The sequence below is a fragment of the Lissotriton vulgaris genome, chromosome 1_1, assembly GCF_964263255.1.
Source record: "Lissotriton vulgaris chromosome 1_1, aLisVul1.2, whole genome shotgun sequence".
Classification (NCBI taxonomy): domain Eukaryota; kingdom Metazoa; phylum Chordata; class Amphibia; order Caudata; family Salamandridae; genus Lissotriton; species Lissotriton vulgaris.
In genome coordinates this window covers 1,542,602,791-1,542,627,066 of record NC_141685.1, presented here as the reverse complement: position 1 = coordinate 1,542,627,066, position 24,276 = coordinate 1,542,602,791, and the positions used below count along the sequence as shown (strand labels likewise).

General features: G+C 42.9%; 1 protein-coding gene across 1 annotated transcript in view; it reads left to right on the top strand.

The window, feature by feature from the left end:
* Window positions 1-24,276, top strand: part of ZC3H11D (zinc finger CCCH-type containing 11D) — a 194,178-nt gene that overhangs the window by 88,229 nt on the left and 81,673 nt on the right. Inside the window, exon 12 of the mRNA XM_086931116.1 lies at window positions 541-641. Coding sequence (XP_086787242.1) covers window positions 541-641 — 101 coding nt within the window. The remainder of the gene's footprint in view (window positions 1-540; window positions 642-24,276) is intronic.

Sequence of the window (24,276 nt, the reverse complement as noted above, 5' to 3'; positions counted from 1 at the left end):
TTAAAAGCATGAATTTGCTTCATAAATTCGACAAATCTGATGGTGATTTAAATTAATAATGTACAACTGTGCTTGATCAATTTTCTGTTCATATTACTATGTCTAAATAGCAAAGATAATCTGGAAATATTCATATGATATGGATATTTCTTTTACAGATCATTTGTAACTTATTAGCACTGAACAATTTAAGAGTTCTTTTGATGTATTAATAATGTTATATTCTGAGTAACTGAATAAAAAATAAAAATAAAATATGTAGAGCTCTTTTGAGCATGTGAGTATTTCTGTGTAGCAAGCATTAGTTGGTAATTTTCTTACTTCATTATATTATGAAACTACATGTGAGTTATCAGATTACTTGTCACACATATTGGTGCAGCAGAAAATATCTATTTTCTTTGAAACACATGCTTCACAAGCCGTAGATTTAATAGATTATTTCAAACCCGAACACATGTGTTGGATATTGTCTTTATAAATACTTATAAGTAATATTAAGTGTTTGTTTGTCATAGCTACAAGGAATGTTGACACAAGGAATGTTGACCCAGCAATGAAACAGCCATGTAAAAGAGTGAGAAAAAAGCAATGGACCTATGAAGAACCCAAACCTTCACCTCGCCCACCAAAAGAAAATGGTACTGTACAAACAGAATTGAATTTTTTTTTCAGTACAAGCAATTTCGCAAAACTTTATATTGTTTAACTGCAGCAACATAGTACAATTGAGTATGGGCACATCAGTTGCAGAGGTTGTTGGCTGTAGGTACACCACTTCTTTTTGTGTGTTTGAGGCATAGTGTATTTCTTTTTAGCAGAGATGTTTTAATAACTGAAATAATAATTTTACCTTTTGGTTCAAACTAAGTTAAATCTGGCTTGCCCCATAACTTTTTACCACAATGTTCTGATTACAAGAAGTGGCTTCAGACGGCAGGGCAACTATTTTTCTTATGCACTCTATGGCAGAATCAGTTTAAGCTTGGTTGTCATCCTTGACAATGTTGTTGATTGCCACCATATTAAGGCAGCGCTTGAAAATTAGAAGTCTTAAAGCATTAGCCCACATGTTTGGATGCCTAGTATTAAGCCTGGTAAAATGTTTTTGTTGATGCACCCATATTCATGGGCGCCACTTTTGTAAAATTCACTAGCCAGTGAGTGGGAGAGATCCCATAAAACTTCCTAACCAATGCGGAAAAAGTTCAGAAGGGCAAAGTTTCCCACTTTTGCAGAACATCATGCTTACCTTACTGCAAATTTTCCACAGTGCAGTATTTCAAGTAAAATACAAGATCTGACAGTCTTTCTGTCCTTAGAGGTGGCTTGTGTGCCTGCTAGGGATGTGGCATGTAAATTAGGAGCCTCCTTCTCCACTACTACACCAACATTTTTCAAGGTCCCACTTCTAACAGGCTGGTGCCAAACTGGCTACAGGGAGCCCAGTGGAGAAGACTTCTTCTCCCTAAGTTTCCCTCAAATGTAACTATGAATAAGCAGGCCTCACCTGCTTCAATCAAGTTAATCAAATTTGTGATCCTTCCCCCGCTGTGACATGCCTCATAACCAAGTTTTCATGGCAAAATGCCAAAGTCATTGTTTCTGACCGTGGCGCTGTTTTCACACTTAAATAATGGGAAGCGCTGACAAGCCAGCTGTTGGCAAGCTAATGGTAAATAGCCTACAGGATGTTCATGCAGACAAAGTCTAACTTTCTAAAAGTCTTTTTTCCTAACTGTTTTTATTAAAAAATCTAACTTCACCACTGAATTGGATTTTTAGTAAACATTAAAAATAGTAGCTTCTCCCTAGCCAAAGTCAGGAGATTTAAGATTTCATTCTGAACTTTGGTTTTTCTTATTGACCAGCTACATCCCTTCACAGTGAAAATGCGTTTGGGGGCTAGTCACTGTAGATATATACCAACATTAAATTCTTACATATAACACTTATAAATACTGCGTACTATATCTTGTGAGTTACAAGGCTTACTTTAGGGGACTTATTTAACGTTTAAAAGTGGAGTTCTTTCATGTCAAAAAGGGGTTTTCTGGCAGGTTTGCCTACAGTCTGAAAAGCTGCAAGAGTCAGGCCACACAATTAGACCTGAAGTCATGTTTCTTTTGCAAGCCTAGTGAATGGCACAACATGTGTGCATTTCCTGCTCCCTATTCTATGGTCTTACTGGGACGTTAAATATGGAAATTGAAAGTTAGCATATTTTTACCATGTTTTAGTGGTCAAAGAACCTACACTGGTGTCTGCACAGCAGTACCGCAGTGTGCAGAGTTAAACACCAGCAATAACAGTCAGCAGAAAATGTGACCATGCACAAAGAGTCATTTTCTCATAGGTTGCAACTGTTCACTCAACAAATAAGGAACACACCACACTTCAATACATTCAATATCTTGCATCAGAGAATCACAAATGCATGACCAGCCATAGATAATGCAAGTGGGAAATATTTAAGTGCCCAACCCTCAAACTCCCAGTGCCACTTACTGCCTGAATTAGGTAAACCGCACACTGAAGTTCAGGGATCCGCTCACAACAACATGCAACATGTCCTTAGAGCATGCTACAGTTGAAGAAACATGCTATTGATGCAATACACATACTTATTTATACAATATTGTTGCAAATGTTTTGCACAATTCTACATGTTTTTAAACAACAGATGCCCCCAATAGGTACTGTATGGTGACCTATATACTCACTATTAGCACTTGACAGTCACTGGAATTCAAATGTTTGGCATTCTTGAGTCAAACAAAAAAGTTATTGGTTGACAATAATTCATGTTCCTCGTGGTAAGTACAACCATTATTGGAGCAAACACCTTTTACTAATATATCATGAAAACAGGTGTGTTATCATGGTAACATGTGACCCAAATGTTTTCTCATATTTAAGCAAATAGGCTGCAGTTGAGATACAACAACACACCAGCCCTACAACAGCAGGAGAGCATGCACAACATTAGAATAACACAACATCACAACAACACAACAGCAAATCAACAGAACAAAACAATGCAGCTACAAAAAGCAGAACACCATCTGCACAACAGAAACAGCTAATCCAACATATCCACAAAATGCAACGAAACATGAAAACAACACCATGACAACACAGGAAAACACTGCCACAGAAAGGCAGCATGGTAACACATCACATCAGTCTCATGATATAACACCACATTAATCAAAATATAGCACACCAAAGCACAATATCACAACAATAACACAACATCATACCAACATTAAACAATACATTGCAACACTCAGTAAATCAATATTACACTAAAAAAGCAACTAGCCAGCATACCACAAAAATTCAAAGGTAAAATACTGTATAATTTTTAGGTTGAGCTTAGAGTCAGCGTGCAAGTGCTGCTCTAGGGAAGATCTGGGGTAGTTCAGTATGTGAGGGAAGTCTCGCTCACTGCCCCGCCCATTTTTTTATTGGCTTGAGTCTTTGTCCTTCGTAAATGTTGTCTTATGATTCATTATGTGGCTTGTTAGTCCCTCTCGTGTTTTGCAGCACATACTCGAGGTGCCCCCCATCCTTCGGAACATCACGGTGTATGCACTGAGAGGACGTTTTTACGGTGCGCAGCCCAGCGCTTCTCAGAGGTGCTAGACTGTAACAAGGGCGCAGTCGGCTCGGCTTTCTGATAGCTGAGCCCACGGATCATGGAGCAACTCAGCACCCTGGTTAGACAGATCTCTTGTAGGGCAAGTTACTGCTGACAGGTTGTGGGACCCAATTCACTGGAAGGCGTAATAAACAGTCTTTTAGCGAGCGCACCATATAAAGCAATTATCCTCATAGGTTTACATGGCCGGAAATGTATAACTCTCACTCACAACTGCACAATAAATATAGATATTTGTAATTCCAAAACTTTAAATTGGAGCAACTATTTATTCACAGGCTGATCATATTCTTTTTTTAAGTTTAATCATTGTATTTTATTTTTGGGATTCACATATTCCAACCTAGCAATGTGAAAATAAAATTTGTAGCGTGATAAGGGGGTGTGCCCTTGGAGGGTGCAGGGCTTTGTGCTGCACTACCTTTGATGCCCGTCTGCCCCCGTGCCTTGCCCCCTTTGACCTCCTCCCCACTCCAAAAAAAACAAAACATCAAAGTGACACATTATTACTTCATTATAGATGAGTTAAGACTGGTTGCATAATAGAAACTGACCAACATTATTATTGCTGCTCACTCAACTCCTTAACTTTGACAAATGTAAACATTTCTTGCTGAACCAGGACACCTGCTTGACCGGACACGTCAAGTGTCCATGAAAACAGGCAACTAAACATCCACACTAGGAAGAGAGCAGTACCAAATGTTTCTCTGATTGTTTTGTGTAACTGCAACTACTGAGGTCAATTCCACCCAGATATGATTTTGTCACTTTTTTAAAGAAACAAATCAAAGTAAATCATAGTTTCTGTAAATAAAGGTATTCGGCCATGCAACAGTTGATGATTTAACATAAGACAATTCTACTTAAATTCTTATTCTAAGGTATCCCTAAACAAATGTCATTTTTCAGGAAATAACTGTGTAAAGCATTACTGCACCCAATGGCCCATCTAATCTGAACTCACCTACGGTAAAAACAGAAGAGAAATACAAGGGTTTAATGCATTTACGTTTTACCAGTGATTCAAAATGGGTCTACCTCAACCCTCCAGTTTTTGTATCTTATAGTTTGTTTATTGTTGGACTTGGCCCTTTTTGGGTAAAGTTCCCTAAACTGTTTGCTTTCCCCCTAGACCTTTTTTCTGACATGGTGTTGCCAACTTAGATGCTTTGGGCACTTTGCCACTGCTGATCAGTGTCAAAGTGCAAGTGCTCCCTGTGTAAAGTACAAAGGTAATTGGTTGTCAATGATTGGTGTTTGCCTTACTAGTAAAGTCCCCAGTAAAGTGTGTGTGCCAGGGCTGGTAATACAAATGCTACTTTGGTTGCTTTTTATCTCTTCCCTGACTAAAAACCTTTGAACATATATTAAATATATGATTTTTTTGAAGTACATTTTCGCACCGTGTGTCACTTTTAGAATTATTATCTATTATTTGTTATATTTTTCACAATTAAGCACATAGATTGTTTTTGATTGAATCTGCTGTTCACCACTGATTAGGGTGTACCAAAAACATAGAGAAAATATCTTGAATAAGTACTTGATAAACAAAATCCATTGTAGGCAATTTTGCCTTTTTAAAACTAGTGGGCCTGCAGCACCAATTGTGTCACCCACACAAATAGCCTTAAAGAGGGAACTCAGGCCTGCCACTGCAGTGCCTGCACGCAGTTTGTTAAACTGCCATGTTGTCCTGACAAGTGCACCCACTTGTCAGGCCTTACCCTTCCCTTTCTATGCACATCAGACACCCCTATGGTAGGTCCAAGATACCCCCTGGGCAGTGTGCAGTGTATGTGAAAGGTAGGACATGTACTGAGATGTGTACCATATCTTGACAGTGAAATACTCTATAATTTCGTTTTTCACTGTTGAAAGGCCATCTTGAACAGAATGGTGAGGCTGTGTGATATGTTTCCAGCCTATCTTCGCAAAGGCTTAAGATGGAGAGGTGATGTTTAGTGCACCTGAACTCGCAATTCGATAACACATCTTTTTGTGAAGGTGGTTTTTGCATTGTGTGTTTAGAAACTACTCTTTTAGAAGTGGTTGGGTTTTTGTACTCTAACATTTCTGTGTGTCTCTGCCTGGTTGTGGATTGACTGACTGGATCTTAAAGTGATAGGCTCTGGGGAATGTCTTGACCCAGGGGAGGAGGTGAGCCAGCAACAGGCTGGCCTGCATCTGGAGTGTAGGGGGGAGGAGTAACCCCTGGTGGTGAAGAGGCTGGGCTGCCACCATAAAACAATGGCTCCATCCCCTGCTGAGTGATTAAGGATCCAGACCCCCACTATCAAAGGAAGAAGGTGTCACTGGCACGGAGGCACCCAGAACTGGATTGGACAGGGGTCAGTGCCCCCCTGAACACAAAGACATCAAAGACATTGAGAGGTATAACTAGGAGAGCTGAAACCCTGGACTTTAGGATGGAAATGCCTTGTTCAAGACTGAAAAGGTTTCAAACTACTTTGTGGTCAAGAATTACCTCTGCCAAAGAAGAAACAGCTGAAGAGACTGAAGGAAAGGAGAGACCCTTGCTGTGTGTCTGGGGCTGGCCTGCAGTTTTCTGTTTTAACCAAGGAGAGGCTAATGGGACTTTGCTGTGTGCTGTGTCCCCCTGCTTGAAAGGACTTTGCTGTGTGCTGTGTCCTGAAGTAACTTAACCCCAAGGGCCCGAGTAGAGCTGGCTCCCTGTTGTGGAAACTCAGGAACACAAAAGTTTACAGGAGAGTCTCAGCGATGCTGTGTGTGTGTGCTTTTTGCAGTCGGAGACCCTCGTAAGAATTGCCCTGTGATCGTGGGCCCCGGGAGTCCAAGCAAGTCTCAGCGACGCTGTGTGCCTGTGCTTTTTGCAGCCTGAACCCTTCGTAAGGATTGTCCTATTATCGTGCACCTGGAGTCCAAATGAGTCTTAGCAACGCTGTGTGTGTGTGCTTCTTGCAGCCTGAGACATACGTGATGATTGCCCTTTTATTGTGCACCCGGAGTCCAAGTGAGTCTCAGCGACGTTGTGAGTGTGTGCTTCTTACAGCCTGGGACCTTTGTGAGGATTGCCCTGTTATCATACACCCGGAGTCCAAGTGAGTCTCAGTGACGCTATGTGCATGTGCTTCTAACAGCCTGAGACCTTCCTGAGGATTTCCCTGTGATCGTGTGCACTCGGAACTCAAGTGAGTCTCAGTGACGCTGTGTGCGTGTGCTTCTTGCAGATTGAGACCTTCGTGAGGATTGCCCTGTGATTGTGTGCACCCAGACGTCATGTGAGTGTCAGTGACGCTGTGTGCGTGTGCTTCTTGCAGCCTGAAACCTTCGTGAGGATTGCCATGTGATTGTGTGCACCTGAAACTCAAGTGAGTCTCAGCGATGCTGTGTGCATAAGCTTCTTGCAGCCTGAGACCTTTGTGAGGATTGCCCCATGATCATGCACACATGAAACTCAAGTGACTATCAGCAACGCTGTGTGTGTGTGCCCAGTTGCAGCCTGAGATCTTCGTTAACGTAACTGCCCGGAATCCACAAAGTCGCATCGGAGGCCCAAGTCGAGAGAAGAGGAGGGGAGAGCGAGTTCGCACCCCTCAGGTAACGTGTATCACCGACTGGGGCGGAGTGTGGGCTCAGAGAGGGATGCTCTCAGTCTCTCCCATTCTTGCAGCGCGAGCCTCTGCTTGAGCTCGCATTGCGGCCTGTAGTTGCCGAGGAGTGGCAGTACCGGGGCCAGAGTGCGGAGCTGCACTGTGGTTTACATCATACCCGTGTTGGCGCCATATGTTGGCCAAAGCTGACCTCGAGCCGGTACGAGTGGCGGAGAGAGTGCCTAAAGCACCATGATCGGTGCGGGATTGTATTACGTATTGCATTCTTTCTGCAGTACGAACTACCTAATTTTTGTATTACGCATTGCATTATTTCTGCAGTACGAACTACTGGATTATTGCATTACGCGTTGCAATATTTCTGCATTACAAACTGCCTGATTGTTGCATTACGCATTGCACTATTTTTGCATAACAAACTTCCTGATTGTTGCAGGACGCATTGCATTACTTTGCATAACGAACTGCCTGATTCTTGCATTACGCATTGCATTATTTTGCCATTACAAACTGCTTGATTTTTGCATAACAAACTACATTATTTTTACATTGCAAAGTGCCTGATTCTTGCAATACGAACTGCATAGCATTGCACTAGGACTGCATTGGATCATCTATAATTACTCATTAATACTGCTAGAACCTACAAGGGCTGGCTGGCCTAATAACTGGCCAGGAGGAATATTACAAATACGCATATGTTGCATTTATATTGTGTGGTCTCATCGTATATCTTTTTATATAAACATATACTTGTTTTTCTATGAAACTCGTGTGGAGTCCATTTGTGGTGTGATCATTGGGTTACTGAGAGCGTGCTTGCAAATACTTTTCACACTTGCCTTGAAGATAAGCCTGGCTGCTCGTGCCAAGCTACCGAGGGGGTGAGCAGAGGCGATCTGAGAAGGTGTCCTTCCTTTACCTGATGTGGAAGCAAGGGTCCATATTTGACCTAAGGTACCTACCTCATCCAACTAGCGACCCCCAGATCTAACATTTATAAATGTAATAATTTCATTTGCAGAGACTTATCAATATAATAGAGTAAAACAAGCATTTGCAATGCAATAGGTCTCTCATTTACGCAAGTTTAAGCTATTGGCATTGTAAATGGCAATGCCTTTTAATAATGTTTATGTTTTTAAAACAAAAACAAAAAAAAAGGCATTGCTATTTGCAATGTCAGTAGCTCAAACTTGTGTAAATGCGAGACATATTGCATTGCAAATGCTTGTTATACTGTTAGGTCATATTGTGTTTTTATGTTGAAAGGATGTTTTGTTGTGGCGTATTATTGTTTTGTGTCATTATTGTGTTATGTTGGGTTGTGTGTCTTTTTTTGTTGTTGTTGTAAGTTGAAACTGTGCAGTGTTTTTTTTTGTTGCTCTTTCATTATTGTTTGGAAATTACCTTGCATTTGATTGTGCTTATGGCATACAAAGTGTAAATGCTGTTGTATTTTGGTGTTAAATTACTTTTGTTGTGCTATTATGGTGTGTTTTTTCTTGTACTGCATTTACTTTGTTACTGTCGTGCTACATTCGGTTGTGGTTCCCTATTGTGTTAGCTCAACATGTGTTTTAACTATTTAACAAAGGCTGATAGCCTTAAAGATGGAAGCAAGACTTTCAATTAAAGTTCTCAAGCACAAATTAACCATTTATCATTGTGTTAATATTCCAGTCATCCCAAAACCATTGCCTGTTCCTTGCCTTAAAATAGCACTCCTCATGCTTACTTTAAGTGCTCCTGCATCCTGCCTTGGTTTGTACTATTCTGAAGGATCATCACAGATATAGTCAACAATTCCTGCATCCATATTCCTGACTAACGTTTTACTTTTTCAAGAAGATCCCTGAAGTCCAGGCAAGCACTCTGTATAAAAGGTTAATTGAAAATTAGGCCACTGAAGCTAGTACCTTACAATAGCATCATTGGATGTAATTTCAAGACATCTGACATTTTCAGAAGAACGTTTATGAGAGTCTCTGTTCAGTCTAGGAAATGTCTTACATATAGTACAAAATTCACGGTGCAGAGAATAAGGGGTTTCAATTTGAAATATACTGGTTTCCTGCATATATTATACATGCCTTCATATAGTGTGTGCACATACCCATACTATAGAATGTATTTTAGTACAAGCATATAAATATATAATATATGCTTCTTATTATGCAACAAAACTGCCTCATTTTATATCATGTATGCACATCCGAGTAGTGTACAAATTAAAGATTTAGTTAGTGCACAGGCTTTGCCGTGCAGTATACATTTGAATATTTTCTTTTTGCGCCTCAGTGTGCAGTGCATGTATATCAGCACATCAGACATATTTGAATTCCCATTTGTATTATAATCGGTAAAGAATATAACCGTCTCACTGTATAATGCAAACATTGCACTGCAGCAGGACCCTTCACCTGTCTCCTGACACTTCACCACCACCATAGGAATGACTGCCCTAGTAGGATCCTGCACTTCGCCATCCCTGCCACCCAAGCACCCCAACCAAGATCAACTCAGATGCCCCCTGATCAATGCAAGATTGCTGTGCAAACCCACCCATGAAGTCTGGGACACAATTTTTACCCTGATCGGATGTGACCTTCATCACTGAGACCCCCCCTCCGGCATCAGCCCCGGACATCACCTCTGCAACTCCCAGCGGCTACAAGATGAAACATTGTGACTGCACCCAAAGACACAGAAGGAACGTCAACATTGTACATAGAGAGGCAATCATATGTACGACCACCGGAGCCAAAACCACACCATTCATGGAACACCTGAATTTCCAGCTCCAAAACCACTATCAGAGGCATCCTTGCATAAACCCAGGCCCGCAAATCGGCCTCAGCAATGCCATAACTGAATTCATCAGCCCTCTTGCCATCAAATCCAAACACTACATCTTTTTGGGAGACGTCAACTTTCACCTGGATGACCCCACGGACACCAACTCCAACAACATCCTGCCTGAAATGAATGGACAACTTTGGCCTCACGCTGCTGGTCTCGGACCCTACACACAGAGCTGGACACATGCTGGAACCCATCTTCAGGTCCAGCAACAGAATCAGATACAGCAACACCATGGAACTCACCTGGTCCAATCATTTCATCATTCACTGAATCCCTCTGCACCATCCCCAACCACCACTTTCATAGCTGGGCCATGGTCACTCAGCAACAAATGACCAACGCCCTCATCCTCTCCCAGCCTGGTGCCTCCACCAACCTGAACCAGGCAGTAGAGAACTTCAACGTTTAGATCACCTGCACTGTCGACTGAGTTGTTACCGATGCAAAGAACTGATTAGAAGATGGCACTTCAGCAAAAAACTACAGTGATTGAGCCATGTTCAAGTTGGCCCTCAACAGCTACTACCACCTACTTAAAACCACAAAAAAGAGTGCTGTAACACACGGCATCAAGGCCAGCGCCAACCACAGTAGGGAACTCTTCCCTATCATCAGAGAATTCAACTGCCCATCTGTCACCAAAAACTCAGCTCCACCCTCACAGGAACTCTGTGACACCCTTGCATACCACTTCCACAACAAGATAGCCGCCATTTACAGAAACTTCAAGACGCAAGCCACAGACCTCCTCAGCATCCCCAATCCCACAAACACTGCCGCTGACCACCTGCTCACCACATAGAAAGAACTGAGCACAGCGAACACCAAGGTCTTAAAGAATGACACTCACTCAGGTGCACCCACCAACCTGTGCCCCCATCTACTTTCCAACCTCTGAAGCATTGAGATCATCCACCAGCTCACCACCATCCTCAACTCCTTTATCTCCACAACCACCTTCCCCGACGCCTGGAAACACTCAGAGGTCTGACTCCATATCCCTGCTTCCATTCCCTGCCAAAGTACTGGAGAAGGCCATCGACCTTCTACTCACCAAACATCTAGAGAGAAACAACCTTCTAGACCCTTCTCAATCTGGATTCAGAGCTAACCACACCACGGAGATAGCCCTGACTGCCACGACAGACAACACCCATACCTTACTTGACAAAGGAGAAGCAGCAGCCCTGATCCTTCTCGACCTCTCCGCTGCCTTCAACACCATCTCCTTCCAAACACTCATCAACAGTCAACTTATTTCACTTAGCCTAGGGTTGGGTGTGCCTTAGCGTGCACAGACCGCCCAGGCTTATATGGTCCTGACGAAAACCTGGCAATCCCATGTAGACCATTTCCTTTTTTTCCACATAGATATAGTCGGCCATTGTAACCCTCTTTAATATCTTACACTTTGTTTTTATTACTGTCCAGTACCCTCAGATTAAAGTTTTATTGAAGGTATACTGTGTCAATTTTTACATCACTTTTCTCTGTTTCTTTTACCCCACCCACACAAAAAAAAATTTAAAAAATTATAATTACCAGCTCCACTGTAATTCAGGTGTTGCAGCACACCCGGATGGCACTCGACAATCCGGGTGGGCTCCGATGATGAAGCATGTCACCAACCAGGTTGGTGAGTGAGGGGTTTATTAAAACAAGGAACAATTCTCCTTGAGTCTTCATATATTTCCCCATCCCCAGTAGGGCCACTTCCCGGTTCTTTGGTGATACTCCTTTTTTGTTTATATATACTTGGTCTAGGGGACGAGGAGTACCCCCTCCACTCCTGTGGAGAAACCCTTACTCTCCCATTGTTTTTTGCTGTAAGGTGTGACACACCATGTTGAGGATAGGCCAGATTGGAACAGTGCTGGAGTTGTGTCACACCCGCGACACAACTGCAGCACTGCGCCAACCTTACGCCTGCAGATGCGACACGCATCTGTTTATACTTGCGCCATGATGCTCCGAATTATAAATGCAGTGCATCTGTGGTGGAGCAATGGTAAACATGCGTCATGCATCTTTCCTGGTGCATCCCTCTTGATTTGCAGGGATGCGCCAGGAATCGTACATCTGCCCCTTAGAGTGAAGTAGTTAGATTTTGTTTTTTAAATGACAAGAATTATCAATATTATTTCAGTGTAGGCATTACTCCAAGTCTGGCCAATGTAATGTCAATATTCTACACATTATTGCCACAATTGACATCATAATGCCAGGGAACATGTTGCTCCAATCGTGGGCACTGTTGTGCAAAGAGCACCAACAACATGTCAAACAGTCTTAGCATATGTTTGTATGTATCCCATCTATCAGTTATCCAGGTGCTTATTATTATTTTCAAATGTATGCATTTACTTATTCATTTCAGATTTGCACTCACAAATCTTGAGTTGCCTCATTAATCATTCATTTTTAATCCTTGTTCATTTGCAGCATCACTCAGAATTCCTTGCTACGTGTTTTTTGTCATAACTTGGTAATCAAGTGATTGTTCAGATTCACCACTTCACCCAATAATCATGATTGCATGGTTAGATTAGCACCATTGTTTAACAGTCATTAGTACATACATATATTTGTATAATCACTAGTGATGTTAATATTTACAACATCACTCAGAAATTCTGAACATATGCCCACATTTAAGCCATTATTCAAAATTCTTCTCTGCACAACCAGATTCAGATCATTGCATATCAATTCCTCGTACATATTCAAAGTTGCCTAGCTGATCAGTAATCCTGAAGTGAATTCTGACTTGCCGAATCACTTCGTTACAATTAGTGCATGTTCTGTTTATGAATTCATTCCAGTTGCATGTTAAAAGTTGCCCATACACAAGACAAAGGGTGTACAGGAGTTAAGGAAAGAATGTAATTTAATCAACCACCAAATCCATACACTATGATTCTTTTTGCTTCAGAAAAAGAGTTTGAATAAACATTGTATTTATTTTACAATGGCCACTTTTGTGTACGGAAATTCCATGGGATCTTAATACAGCTGCTGCTGTCATACTTCTCTTGCCCAAAAATACCTCATTCCGCTGTACACCGCAGCCAGATGTAGTGTCAGGCACTGCCCACATCATCCCTGCTTTTTCTTATTAGTGGCAGTGCCACACTTCAGCTGCCTGTCTCTGCCAGCTCATGGCATCCACGGCCTCTACAATTTCCTTTCTTGCCAACAGCTCCCAAGCCTGTATGCCTATTCCAGGTGGTTCTTGGCAAGGGGGCACTATATGTAGCACTGTTCCTAAATTAACGATTTCCACATGGTGACTCTCCCTCTGCACACTGTCCCTTTGGGTCCATATACCACCATGGGTGGCTTACAGTGTGAGCAGGTGCTAGTAGTAATATCCACCTTAATGCATGGCTTCAAGGGCCGCACAGTATCTCACCGCTCACATTCCTCACAGTAAGTGGATGACTGTTGCAAATGATCATCTTTTGTGTTGCCCCAGATTTTTGCCTTGACTGTTTTTACAGACCATAGAACTTTACTCCTGCTAACTAGAGGTACAATGCCTATGCTCCCCTTTTGCAACATGATGCAATTGGCATACCACTGACCAGCATATTTAATTTGCTAATAAGTCTCTAGTATATGGTGCACAGTGGACTCAGTGCCTGTAAATGAAATGATATTAGTGGGGTGCAGCACACATTGTGCCACCAACAGTGATAGTGCAAACATGGCTGCAGGCATATCCTGGCTGTACCATTTTAAATCTACAAAGTTGACCTGTCAAAATAACCCATTCTGACAAGCCTAAACCTTTACATATTAATGTAACCCTAGCCTATATTGCTCATAAAGCAACGTGTGTGGTATTTATAAGTAGGACATGCAAAAGTTTAATGTTACACATGTCCTTACAGTGACCACCAGGGGTTCACGTCACTCTGTATGCCGGCAAACAAAAACTCAATCTTTGACCGCGGTTCAGGAGGACTGATGGTCTTCGCCTCTATAACGACAATAGGCGAAATTAGGGCTCCGGACTTTCACATAACCCCCCCCAAGTGTCATACAGGTGGCAAAGCTCTCACTCCCCTTAACAAAGCAGCATCAGGAAGTTATTATTATAAATACATACATCCACCCCAAACGGAAACAAAAATTGGTGGAAGAGCTGGCGCACGTTCTACAAAAAATAAGGGATTCTAGGGTGTTGGACACCTTCATTCTGGCTGGTGATTTCAACATGCTTCTCATCAGCAAAGGGCAAGGCACTGATCTCATTTACAAACTGGACACAGCATGGGGCGTGCCGCCACAAGGCCAAACAGAAAACAATAATTTAACGAAATATTCAAAAAACGTTCTTTTGCTACTGGATAACCGTAATCTAAGGGCCCTAAACGGACGTTATGCGGAAGACGACCCACCCGCAGCTACCTTCCACTCTAGTACACAATCTTCGCATCTGGATTATATGTTCATGTCTCTAGACATGTTCAGCTGGATAACATCATTTAAAATAGATGCGACCGACTTCAGCGACCATCTGCCCCTTGTGGCTGAGATAAGATCCAACTCAGCAGAGGAAAAACAACGCTATACTAGCCCAGAGACAGTAGTCAGCGCTAACTTAACCTCTTAAGTGCTGCGCCTATACCAACGGCCGACGGCACCACTACCTCGGGAGTGCTGCCGTCGGCTGTTGGACGTTCCAGCTGCACCTGCGCAATGGAACGTTCAGCACTGGAGCTGGACGTTCCAAAGCAGCTAAGGTGCTAAAGAGGATACGGTGCAACCCTTACAAAAATCTACCTTATTAGTACCACTGCGAAAACCCTCTTCCATCAAGTTCATTGCTCATACAAACTAGCGAACGTCTGGCAAGACTTCATTAACACCATCGGGGAGCAAATGGGAAGTTCCAGGTCTATTAACCCTCGCCTTGGGAGGGGAACCTCAAGCACGAGACAGATGCGGCTGGATATGAAAATACAAAAACGTTTGATTAATCAAACTCTGAGGCGGATGCGAAAGAACCAGCCTGCAAGTAGTGCTGAGGGAAGCAAAAAAGCAACTCAAACGGCTGAAATGGGAGAGTCAAAAGCAAAGAAACGATGACCTTTGGGGGAAACTTCTCTATGAAGGGAAGCAGAAAAACAGCTCTAGGTTCTGGCAAATGGTGAAAAGAATACAGAACCCTGACCATCGGGGGCAAAATTCGCACATAGCAGAGGAAGTATGGACCAAATACTTATTGTCACATTTTAATAATGACAATAATACAGGAGACACGACAACAAAGTCACCCTGCATGAAAATTACAAAGCTTGGTCATGATGGTAACTTCAACAATCATAGGGGGGCAAATACGTGCGAAATGTGGGATGGTAAGGGTATCACCCCACCACAACCTGACTACCTAAAATGGGAAGGAAGATCTGTAAAGGACGCGGAGATAGTGCTCACGGGATTTACCCCAGCGGACATCGGACGGCAAATCACCAAGGGGCGACCGAATGGAGCTCCGGGGCCAAATGGAATCCCTCCCATGTTGTATAAATCTGACGTAGCTTTCTGGAGTGCATCTCTGGGGCTAGTTTTTAACGAGGCTAGACTTACTTTGTCCCTTCCGGACTCCTGGCATGGGTCCGTTATAAGCCCGATTTATAAACATGGGAGCAAGAGTAATCCGAAAAGCTATCGTCTCATAGCTTAGCTTGACATAGAAGCAAAATACTTCGCTGGACTCATCTTGGAGGAACTATCGGCATGGGTGACAGAAAAAGCCATTATCCCCCCCAATCAAATGGGTTCCGTAAAGGCCAAGGGACAACAACCAACATCATGGCCTTGTCCCTACTGATGGGTGAAGTAAAAACTACTAAGCTACCGCTATTCCTCTCATTCATCGATTACACTGCTGCCTTTGACCATGTAGACCGAAACAAACTTTGGGAAAAACTATTTAATTGGGGCATTCCGGAACACCTCCTGGATATCCTAATACTGCTTCACTCTAACACCTGGGTTAAAATCAAACTTGGAACTGGCCAACACCTTTCGAAGCCGATTAGGACAACTAAAGCACTAAAGGAGGGGTGCTTATTAGCGCCCATCTTATTCAATCTGTTTATTTCGGATTTACCTGGAGAACTCGACAAATGCTGCAATCATGCACCCAAGCTAGGAAAAGCCACCCTCTCAAGTCTTCTATATGCGGCTGACTTAGTGCTGATAAGCCGGTCGCCAAAAGGGCCTTCAGCATCTCCTGAACTGTACCCATGCCTCCTCGGTAAAGAATGCCCTACAAATAAATCTTAACAAATCCAAGGTCATGACGGTGAACTATAGGAAGAAAAGGATCCCTTGTTGGTATCTGAACGGAGAAAAGCTTGAACGGGTAGTCATATATAAGTACCTCGGTGTCGTGCTGGATTCTAAGAATACGTCTAGGCCTCAGCTCCAGTCCATCCGAGGGAAGGCAACAATGACCTTACTTGCACTAAAATCACTAAAGCCCAAACTCCCTGACCGCACCCTCAAACCCTTCCTTGAAATCCTCCGAGCGAAACTTCAACCAACGCTCACCTACGGGAGTGAATCTCTGCATGGGAAGGACGCTGCACTGTTGGATACAGTCATAGCCAACTCTTACAGGGCCATCTTTAACCTCCCCAAATATGTTTCTCCGGCCCAAAATTCGTTCAGAATTTGGGCTTGTCAAACAAGCACTAGAAAGACAGAGTGCATATGTAGCTAGCTGGCGCAAGATCCGCGATTCTGACTCTGACTCCCTAAATGCCAGCGTCTGGCAAGAGCTACTCAGATGTCGCACTTCACTGCCTAGGGACTATTTATTTGGATCTCTTGAAGTGCTAGGTTTATCTGAAATTTGGGAAACAGCCATAGACCTTCAGTCCTTCAAAAAATTGGCCAAAAAGTCTGCTCGGATAATCTCAGCAATAGAAGACAAGAAAGATCTAGCCAACAGAGCGCACGGATGGATAACGGTGGGAGATTACGGTAAAATACGGCCACAAGCCTATCTTAACATCGGGATGAAAATAAAAGTTAAAGAAAAGTTTCTAAAACTGCGCCTTGGGGCTATCCCAATATTACCGCACCTGCCTCCATGGGAGAGATCTCATGCCTCGGACTTGTGTCGCCTGTGTAAATCTGGCAAGGAGGACATTGTCCACGTGATATGCACATGCCCGAGATTAAGGGATCTGAGGCACAACCTGCTGCTACCATTTTTTAGAGCACATGCTCATTGGGACTTAGTAACAACCTTGAACTGACCACAGTAATTGTTGCATTTTTAAAAAAGTGAAATCACTTTTTATTGTCATATGGCTTTTATACTTTTGTAAAGATTTTAATTAATCATATACAAATAAAATATTACTTACATAAAATATTACTCACTACAGTGAAAAAAAGACCAAAAGTCATTTTCACAGTGCATTTTTACCAATGAAAGAAAGGAATCAATTGTAAACTGCAGATTAAGGGTGAGTGCAAAATCCGTTCCGCTCGCGGATTTCGCGGATTTTCGGTAAATCCGCAATCCCGAACTCCCGCGAATTTACCGAAAATCCGCGAAATCCGCGAGCGGCGGATTTGGGGGGCAAAAGTTCAAGCCTGTTGAACTTGTAACTATTTTAGGATGGCGCCAGCAAGCTGCCAGCGCCATCCTAAAATAGTTACTAAGTTAGCTTCAACAGGAAGCACTAATAGATAAAATAAATCAGGTGCTCGAGCTCCTGCTTTATTTTATCTATTAGTGCTTCCTGATGAAGCTAATTTAGTAACTATTTTAGGATGGCGCTGGCAGCTTGCCGGCACCATCCTAAAATAGTTACAGGATGATGGGCACTGGCAGGCAGCTCACTCAAGGGACCCTTGCGCTCTTCGGTGTGATGGCAAAGTTAATCAGCCCCCCCAAAAATGTGAGTTTTGTCGAGGCTGGGCAGGTGTGCGTTCTCCCCATATCTATCGTCGAAAATTAGCTTTGATGCTTGATGGAGGCCTTTGCATTATTGACTTTCACGAGCTCAATCCCTGTGCAGTTCCTGTGACCACGAGCTTCTCTGATCCGTGCCTGTCCTTTTATGCATACAAGAGGCATGTGAACTCGCATATAAGGCTTGCCCGTTTGGCCCTGCCCCTCACACTAGCGATGTGCACCATTTTCCCACCCTTTACCCACTATGAAGGACAGCTCACTCGAGGGACCCCTGTGCTCTTCGGTGTGATGGCAAAGTTAATCAGCCCCCCCCAAAATGTGAGTTTTGTCGAGGCTGGGCAGGTGTGCGTTCTCCCCATATCAATCCCTGTGCAGTTCCTGTGACCACAAGCTTTTCTGATCCGTGCCTGTCCTTTTATGCACACAAGAGGCATATGAACTCGCATATAAGCCTCGCCCGTTTGGCCCTGCCCCTCACACTAGTGATTTGCACCGTTTTCCCGCCCTTTACCCACTATGATCCGCAAAATCTGCGAATCCGCAAATTCGCGGATTTTGCGGATCCGCGAATCGACAAATCCGCAAATTCGCAGATAGTGGATCCGCGAAATCCGCCCATGCTTACTGCAGATTGTCCTGTTGGAGTCTTGAGGTTCTAAAGGCAGAAGAGGAGTCTGACAGCTTCCCATCAACAAGGCATCCATTCAATTTAATGAGTTTCCAAAGCAAAGCAATGTTAAATTTAATAATGTTTTCCCCGCTAGGAAGCAACTACAAATTTCATTCTTGGACTTTTTGAAATATTTTTTACAAGCCCTAATATTATTTATTTGGGTTTGCGATAACTATTTAGGAAAATTTACTTTTAGAAAGTTTATTTTTCCCTATCTAAATCTGCTGGAGGCTGATTTGCATGAGTGCATTGTGGGGAGGAGTTTCTGTTCCGCTGAAAGGATGACCATCTGCCCAGGAACTTGATTAACTTAAAATATGCCTACCCTGTCGCAGGCAAATTTTAGCTGACACAATTTGACAGAGCCCTTCTTTGTTACCCCAGTCAAACAGGCACCAATCCTAATGAGAGGAGAGCTGACCCTAGAACTCTCTTTGAGTGACCACTGGGAAGGCATTGCTCATTTCCCTGGTTACACTTCTGGGGTGGCCACACAGGCCCTACACAAGGCAGGAATGGTTTTACCATCTTGGATTTAGGCAGAGAGGGACACTGTGGGATTATTTGCTGTAAGTCACAGAAGACATGCTTCAAAAATGAGCAGGGTTGCCCCTGGAAATGTTGATCCTATTGGCTAGGAAGGGGCCATGAGTCATTCTCACCCACAGGCTGCGAGACATAAACATAGCTACCACAGTACCCTCCTTAGATTACAGACGAGTACTAGGCCTCTTGCATGTGGCCTGAGAAGAGCTTTGAAGACTAGACCTGTTCTTCCTTTTGTACACAGGACAAGGAAGTGGATTCCAAGGGTCATAAAACTGACTTTTTGTTCAAGATACAGGGACACAATAAGCTACAGAGGCCTTTTCTGCAACTGCCCATCTGACCAGTTCCAACTTGACCTGTCCAGGACCCTGCTGCTAGCCTCGGCTGGAGTGAGTCTTGGCCCCCAAGTGCTGTTTCCGAAGTCTTGGACTTTTGGTTAGGGTCAAAGTACACTCCTCCTACCATCAAGTGAAACTTAAATACTTTTGGGTTCCAGAGACCTCCAGAAGACTGGGACCAAACTGCTAAGCCAATCTGACGAAAATGCTTTGCCACTGGACTGAAGATTCAGATTGCTCCCCCTGGGAGCTTTTCGGCAGTAGCAAATCCAGTTCCTCTGGACCTAATGGAGGAGGCATCTCTCTTCTGCTACAGCATGCAGCCTTGCCTCACAAGAGGAATCTGAGCTCCAAAAAAATGAAATGTAGAAATCTTCTCCAGGTGAATGCACCAGAGGTATACGGACAGAAAGGGACATTTTCTCAGCATGAAATTCAAATTTCTCTTCCTCTGAGCTTTCCTGCCAAAAGGCAATGGATTCTCTGAGACCTCATCCACCAGCTATGGAATGGATGGAGCCCTATTCGGGCACAACCTGCTGTATTGTCCCACCGAGGATTTTTTTACTTCCATTTCAGAGACCTTGTATGAAGGTAAGACCTTTGACTGGAATATTTCTGTATTAAACCCACACTCCATCAAGTTCGATCATACCTTTCGCATAGTTATCAATCAAGTGTAACCAGATAACCCAATTTGGCAAATAATGCTTTTTGGTGCTATTTTGGACCTTAAACTTTAACAATCCATATGTCCAGTTCCTCATTTTGGATTTTTGTCATTTTGGTGCCGTTCTCTCTACTGAAATTTACCCTATTTTTTCTCAATTTTGGAGAGATTTTTCTTGTGCTGTGTTTTGACTTCCTACTGTCTTTGTACCACATAAATATTTTACATAGTGGCTCTAAGTTGAGCCTGCTTGATCTGTGCCAAAGCTATCAGATTGTTCAGCTCAGATTAAATTAGTGACTTTACTGCTTCATCCTGAAAAGGGTTGTGGCACTCACCCTCTTTAACTAATACCCCAGTTTCATACAATGACTCATCAGTAATGCACTCAACTCAGGCGTACATTGAGGAGGAATTGCAGTTAAAGAAGTGCAATCTTAATGCATGGGCACACTGGGATGTTGCCCAATGGCCCCAGGAGCATAGTGGCCCATGCAGCCAGAATTTAACACTAATTTTCAGTTTAATATTTGCATTCCTGTGAGTGGTTGTGTAGGCAGTGTCCAGTTCACTGCTTTGCCTGGGGGCCTAAAATGTTTTTGAGATGGCCCCTGAGTGAAAGTGGGCTTGAGAGCATTTGTCAGTCTGGAGAGGTGCACTGTAGAGTGTGAAAGGTTTTTATAGGTGCATTTGCTGTATAATGCAGTCATACAACTGCTTTATCAATCACTAGCAAGATAAACAATCTAATGCTGATGCATCATCACTCTCAGTTTAATCAAGCAATGGCTGATGAAGGTAGACTAGCCAATTTTTGAGTGCATGCTTCATTTCTTCGTGTAGAAAACATTATTTCTGCTTTGACTCATGCAATTCATACCCATGGCAAAAAGTAATTGCTCATCATGAGGAAAATTGGGTCTGATGTTTGAAAATAATATTTACCTAAATTGTGACAAATAACGATTCGCAAAATAGGAATTGCAATGATTTCCCTTTCCTGTAGGCAATTAGTGATTCATAAGCATTTTTAAATACCAAATCGTAAATTGCAGATTAGGACTGTCTCACCAGCAGAGTGTGATGACCTCACCTATTTCAGGAAGTGCATTTACTTTAATATGCAGGGCAGAAACAGATCTTCTCTCCGTACACGAGGCTAGGGACCTGACTACCAGTTTGTTGATGCAGGATTGGGGCGACACACCAGCGCCCCGCTCCTGCACAGCCAAACTCGATTGCTGGCTGCCTGCCAGATTATGAGTTTTCTCGTTGGTCCTTTTGCGTTCTCAGGGCGGTGCATTTGAAAACGCCTTATAATTTAAAACTGTCTTTAATGGTGAAGTCGGATTTTAAATTACTATTTTGAAATGCATTTTTATTTTATTTCAAAAAGAACAATTGATGGACAGAATACAGAACAGTGTTATACATTCACCCCAGTACAGAGATCTGGGCCTAAATCCATCGTTTTTTTGCTCCCCATGCCAGTCCAGTTCGAACCCAGTCATATGCAAATCAGTCTTGACCCTGCGCCCAATGGGAACAGTCCACTCCAAACTGCTAGGCCTGGTCCTCCTGGACTGGAAACATGCATGAAGCATTAAAGTTGGCATTTTCCTGCCTACGCCAAATGTGCCAATCTGCCGGTGTCCAGGGTCTCCAGATTGTGATGGCTCCCCAACTGGGAAATTTGTACTAAAATCAAAAGACCTGGGTATAGAGGGGGTGTGGGTCTTCCTGACAGGATGGCTGGGAGCTAGCTGTGCTCTGCCCTGATTACACTTCAAAGAGTAGCCTGGAGGCTGTGCTTAGCCCTTCCTGACTGCAGAAGAAGCTTACCCTGTCACTGGCAGATGCAGCTCATACCTTGGCCTGCCTGCCCTTTGGTGCACTAGCCGGGCTGGAGCCAAACTCTGGGGAAAGGGAAGAACTGACTAGAAATAGTTTAGGGTTAGACAAAGGTGGTGTCACCCACCCAAAAGCTGGCCCTGGGCATAAAAGTGGCATCCTCAGAACCTGATATCAGGCCTTTTCGGGATCTGAGAAGATTCAGAAGAAGGACTGTCATGCTGTCTGCAGAAGGAAGACTGGACCTGCTTGCTCAGGTACCCAGAAGTCACTTTGAGAGTCAGTTTGCTAACCTCTTGTTTGAGCTCCAACTTTCCATCTGACTATTACCAGCTGGACCTGACCTGTCCCCTCCTACTGGCCTCCAAGGGAGTGAGTCCTGACCCCCCAAATGCTATCTAAGGACCTGGACCCTCTCTTGCAGTCAGATTGTACTTCTCACTGATTAACTGAAGATTTCAACAGAGCAAATGCAGAGCTGTTCACAGTGAAGAAGAAGATTGCATCGCGGTTCCATGCAGCTCCTGATTGGTGGCGTTATTGATTCCAAGGCAGAGTCTCACATTGACTACTGAAACATGAAGATGGAGTGAGTATACCACAGTGGTGAAGTAGCAAGGAGCCTGGACCAAATGACAATCACCTTAGAAGAATGTCATACTGTTAATACAAGAATAGGGTAGCAATGCCTGATGGGTAAAAGGAAGAGGGCTCAAGTGTAAGTTGTATTTCCTTTGGTAAACCAGCTACATCAAGGAGCATTGGAAGCCAAAGTGCAGAAGGGAAAGGAAGTGACAGCTTTTAACACAAAGACCAACAACTGGTGGTCAAATGCATAAATAGTAAAGCATACAATGGCACTGTTTTCAAGAAAAGAAAACAAATACTGCCTTTTATTTAAACTTAATTGATATCTCTATTACTGAGTAATATACTCATAATGTATATACTTTGCATTTTCGAAATCATTTGTGAATAAACAGAAAACGTGATGTTGTGTCCTAACTACGCTTTGTTTGGTATTTATTTCAAAATATATTTCTGATACATTTCTTAAAGGTAGTTTGTGACATGATCCTTGTGTGCATGTCCCTCTACAGCTCTTACAGCATCAAGTCTTAGAAGTGATAAGGGGGATTTCCTACATCATCTTCATCTATATTGTCCCATGCAGGTACATTGGGAGTCTCCTCGGGATTGCTAAATTATGCAGAATAGAAGATGGCTATTATTTTCTAGCACATTGCTGGCTCCTACTCTGAGGCACGCTCACTTTTCTGTAAACATCGGAATATGCCTTCATGTAACTCAAATGTCCGCTAATAATGCTCCTTGTTTGCCTGTGTGCAACATTGTCCCTCGCGTGTCTAGGCATCTGGGGGGGGGGGGGGGGGGGGGGGGGTTGGGGGGCTGGGTGAACTATGGAGTCCTGATTGGTGGGCTTAATGCATATGCACTGCAACTTGAAATTAACGCAGTTGTGTTAGAATGTGTGAATTACCCAATTGTGGCATCTAATTTTAAATTGTAGGCAGAATACCGAACAACTATCTGCCTCCAAGTTCTCCGCTTGGTAGCCGCTCATATGATTCTTTGTATTGTGATACACATACTTTGTTTCAGAGGGTGGACAAATTAGAACATGTGTACCATCTATACCATCTATACATTGAATCACTTGAAGGAAACATGCTGTAGCATAGAATGGTATTTAGACAGACTATCAGAAACAAAAATATCGTAGCACAAAATATTGTATCAAGAATATCAAAGACAAAAGTATTGTTAAGGTAAGTTTATATAGGTAAGCAATATTTTACCACATAGATATACCTTGACGAAATATATATAGCTTCAAGGTACATAGATGTAGAGCTATGAATAGTAAACCTATACTTACCTATTTGCACTTACCTTCTCAATATTTCGGCCCTCGATATTTTTGACATGATATTCTGACCACACAATATTTTTGTTTCCGATATTCTGCCAGTGATCCACTTAGAACTAGATTTTTGTAGCTATCAATTCCGCAGGTGCACTTGTAAAAGCAATTTGTGAATTTACTCTTGGAAAACATTGCACCAATGCGTTTATTCTAAACAATCAGTATATGGTAGAC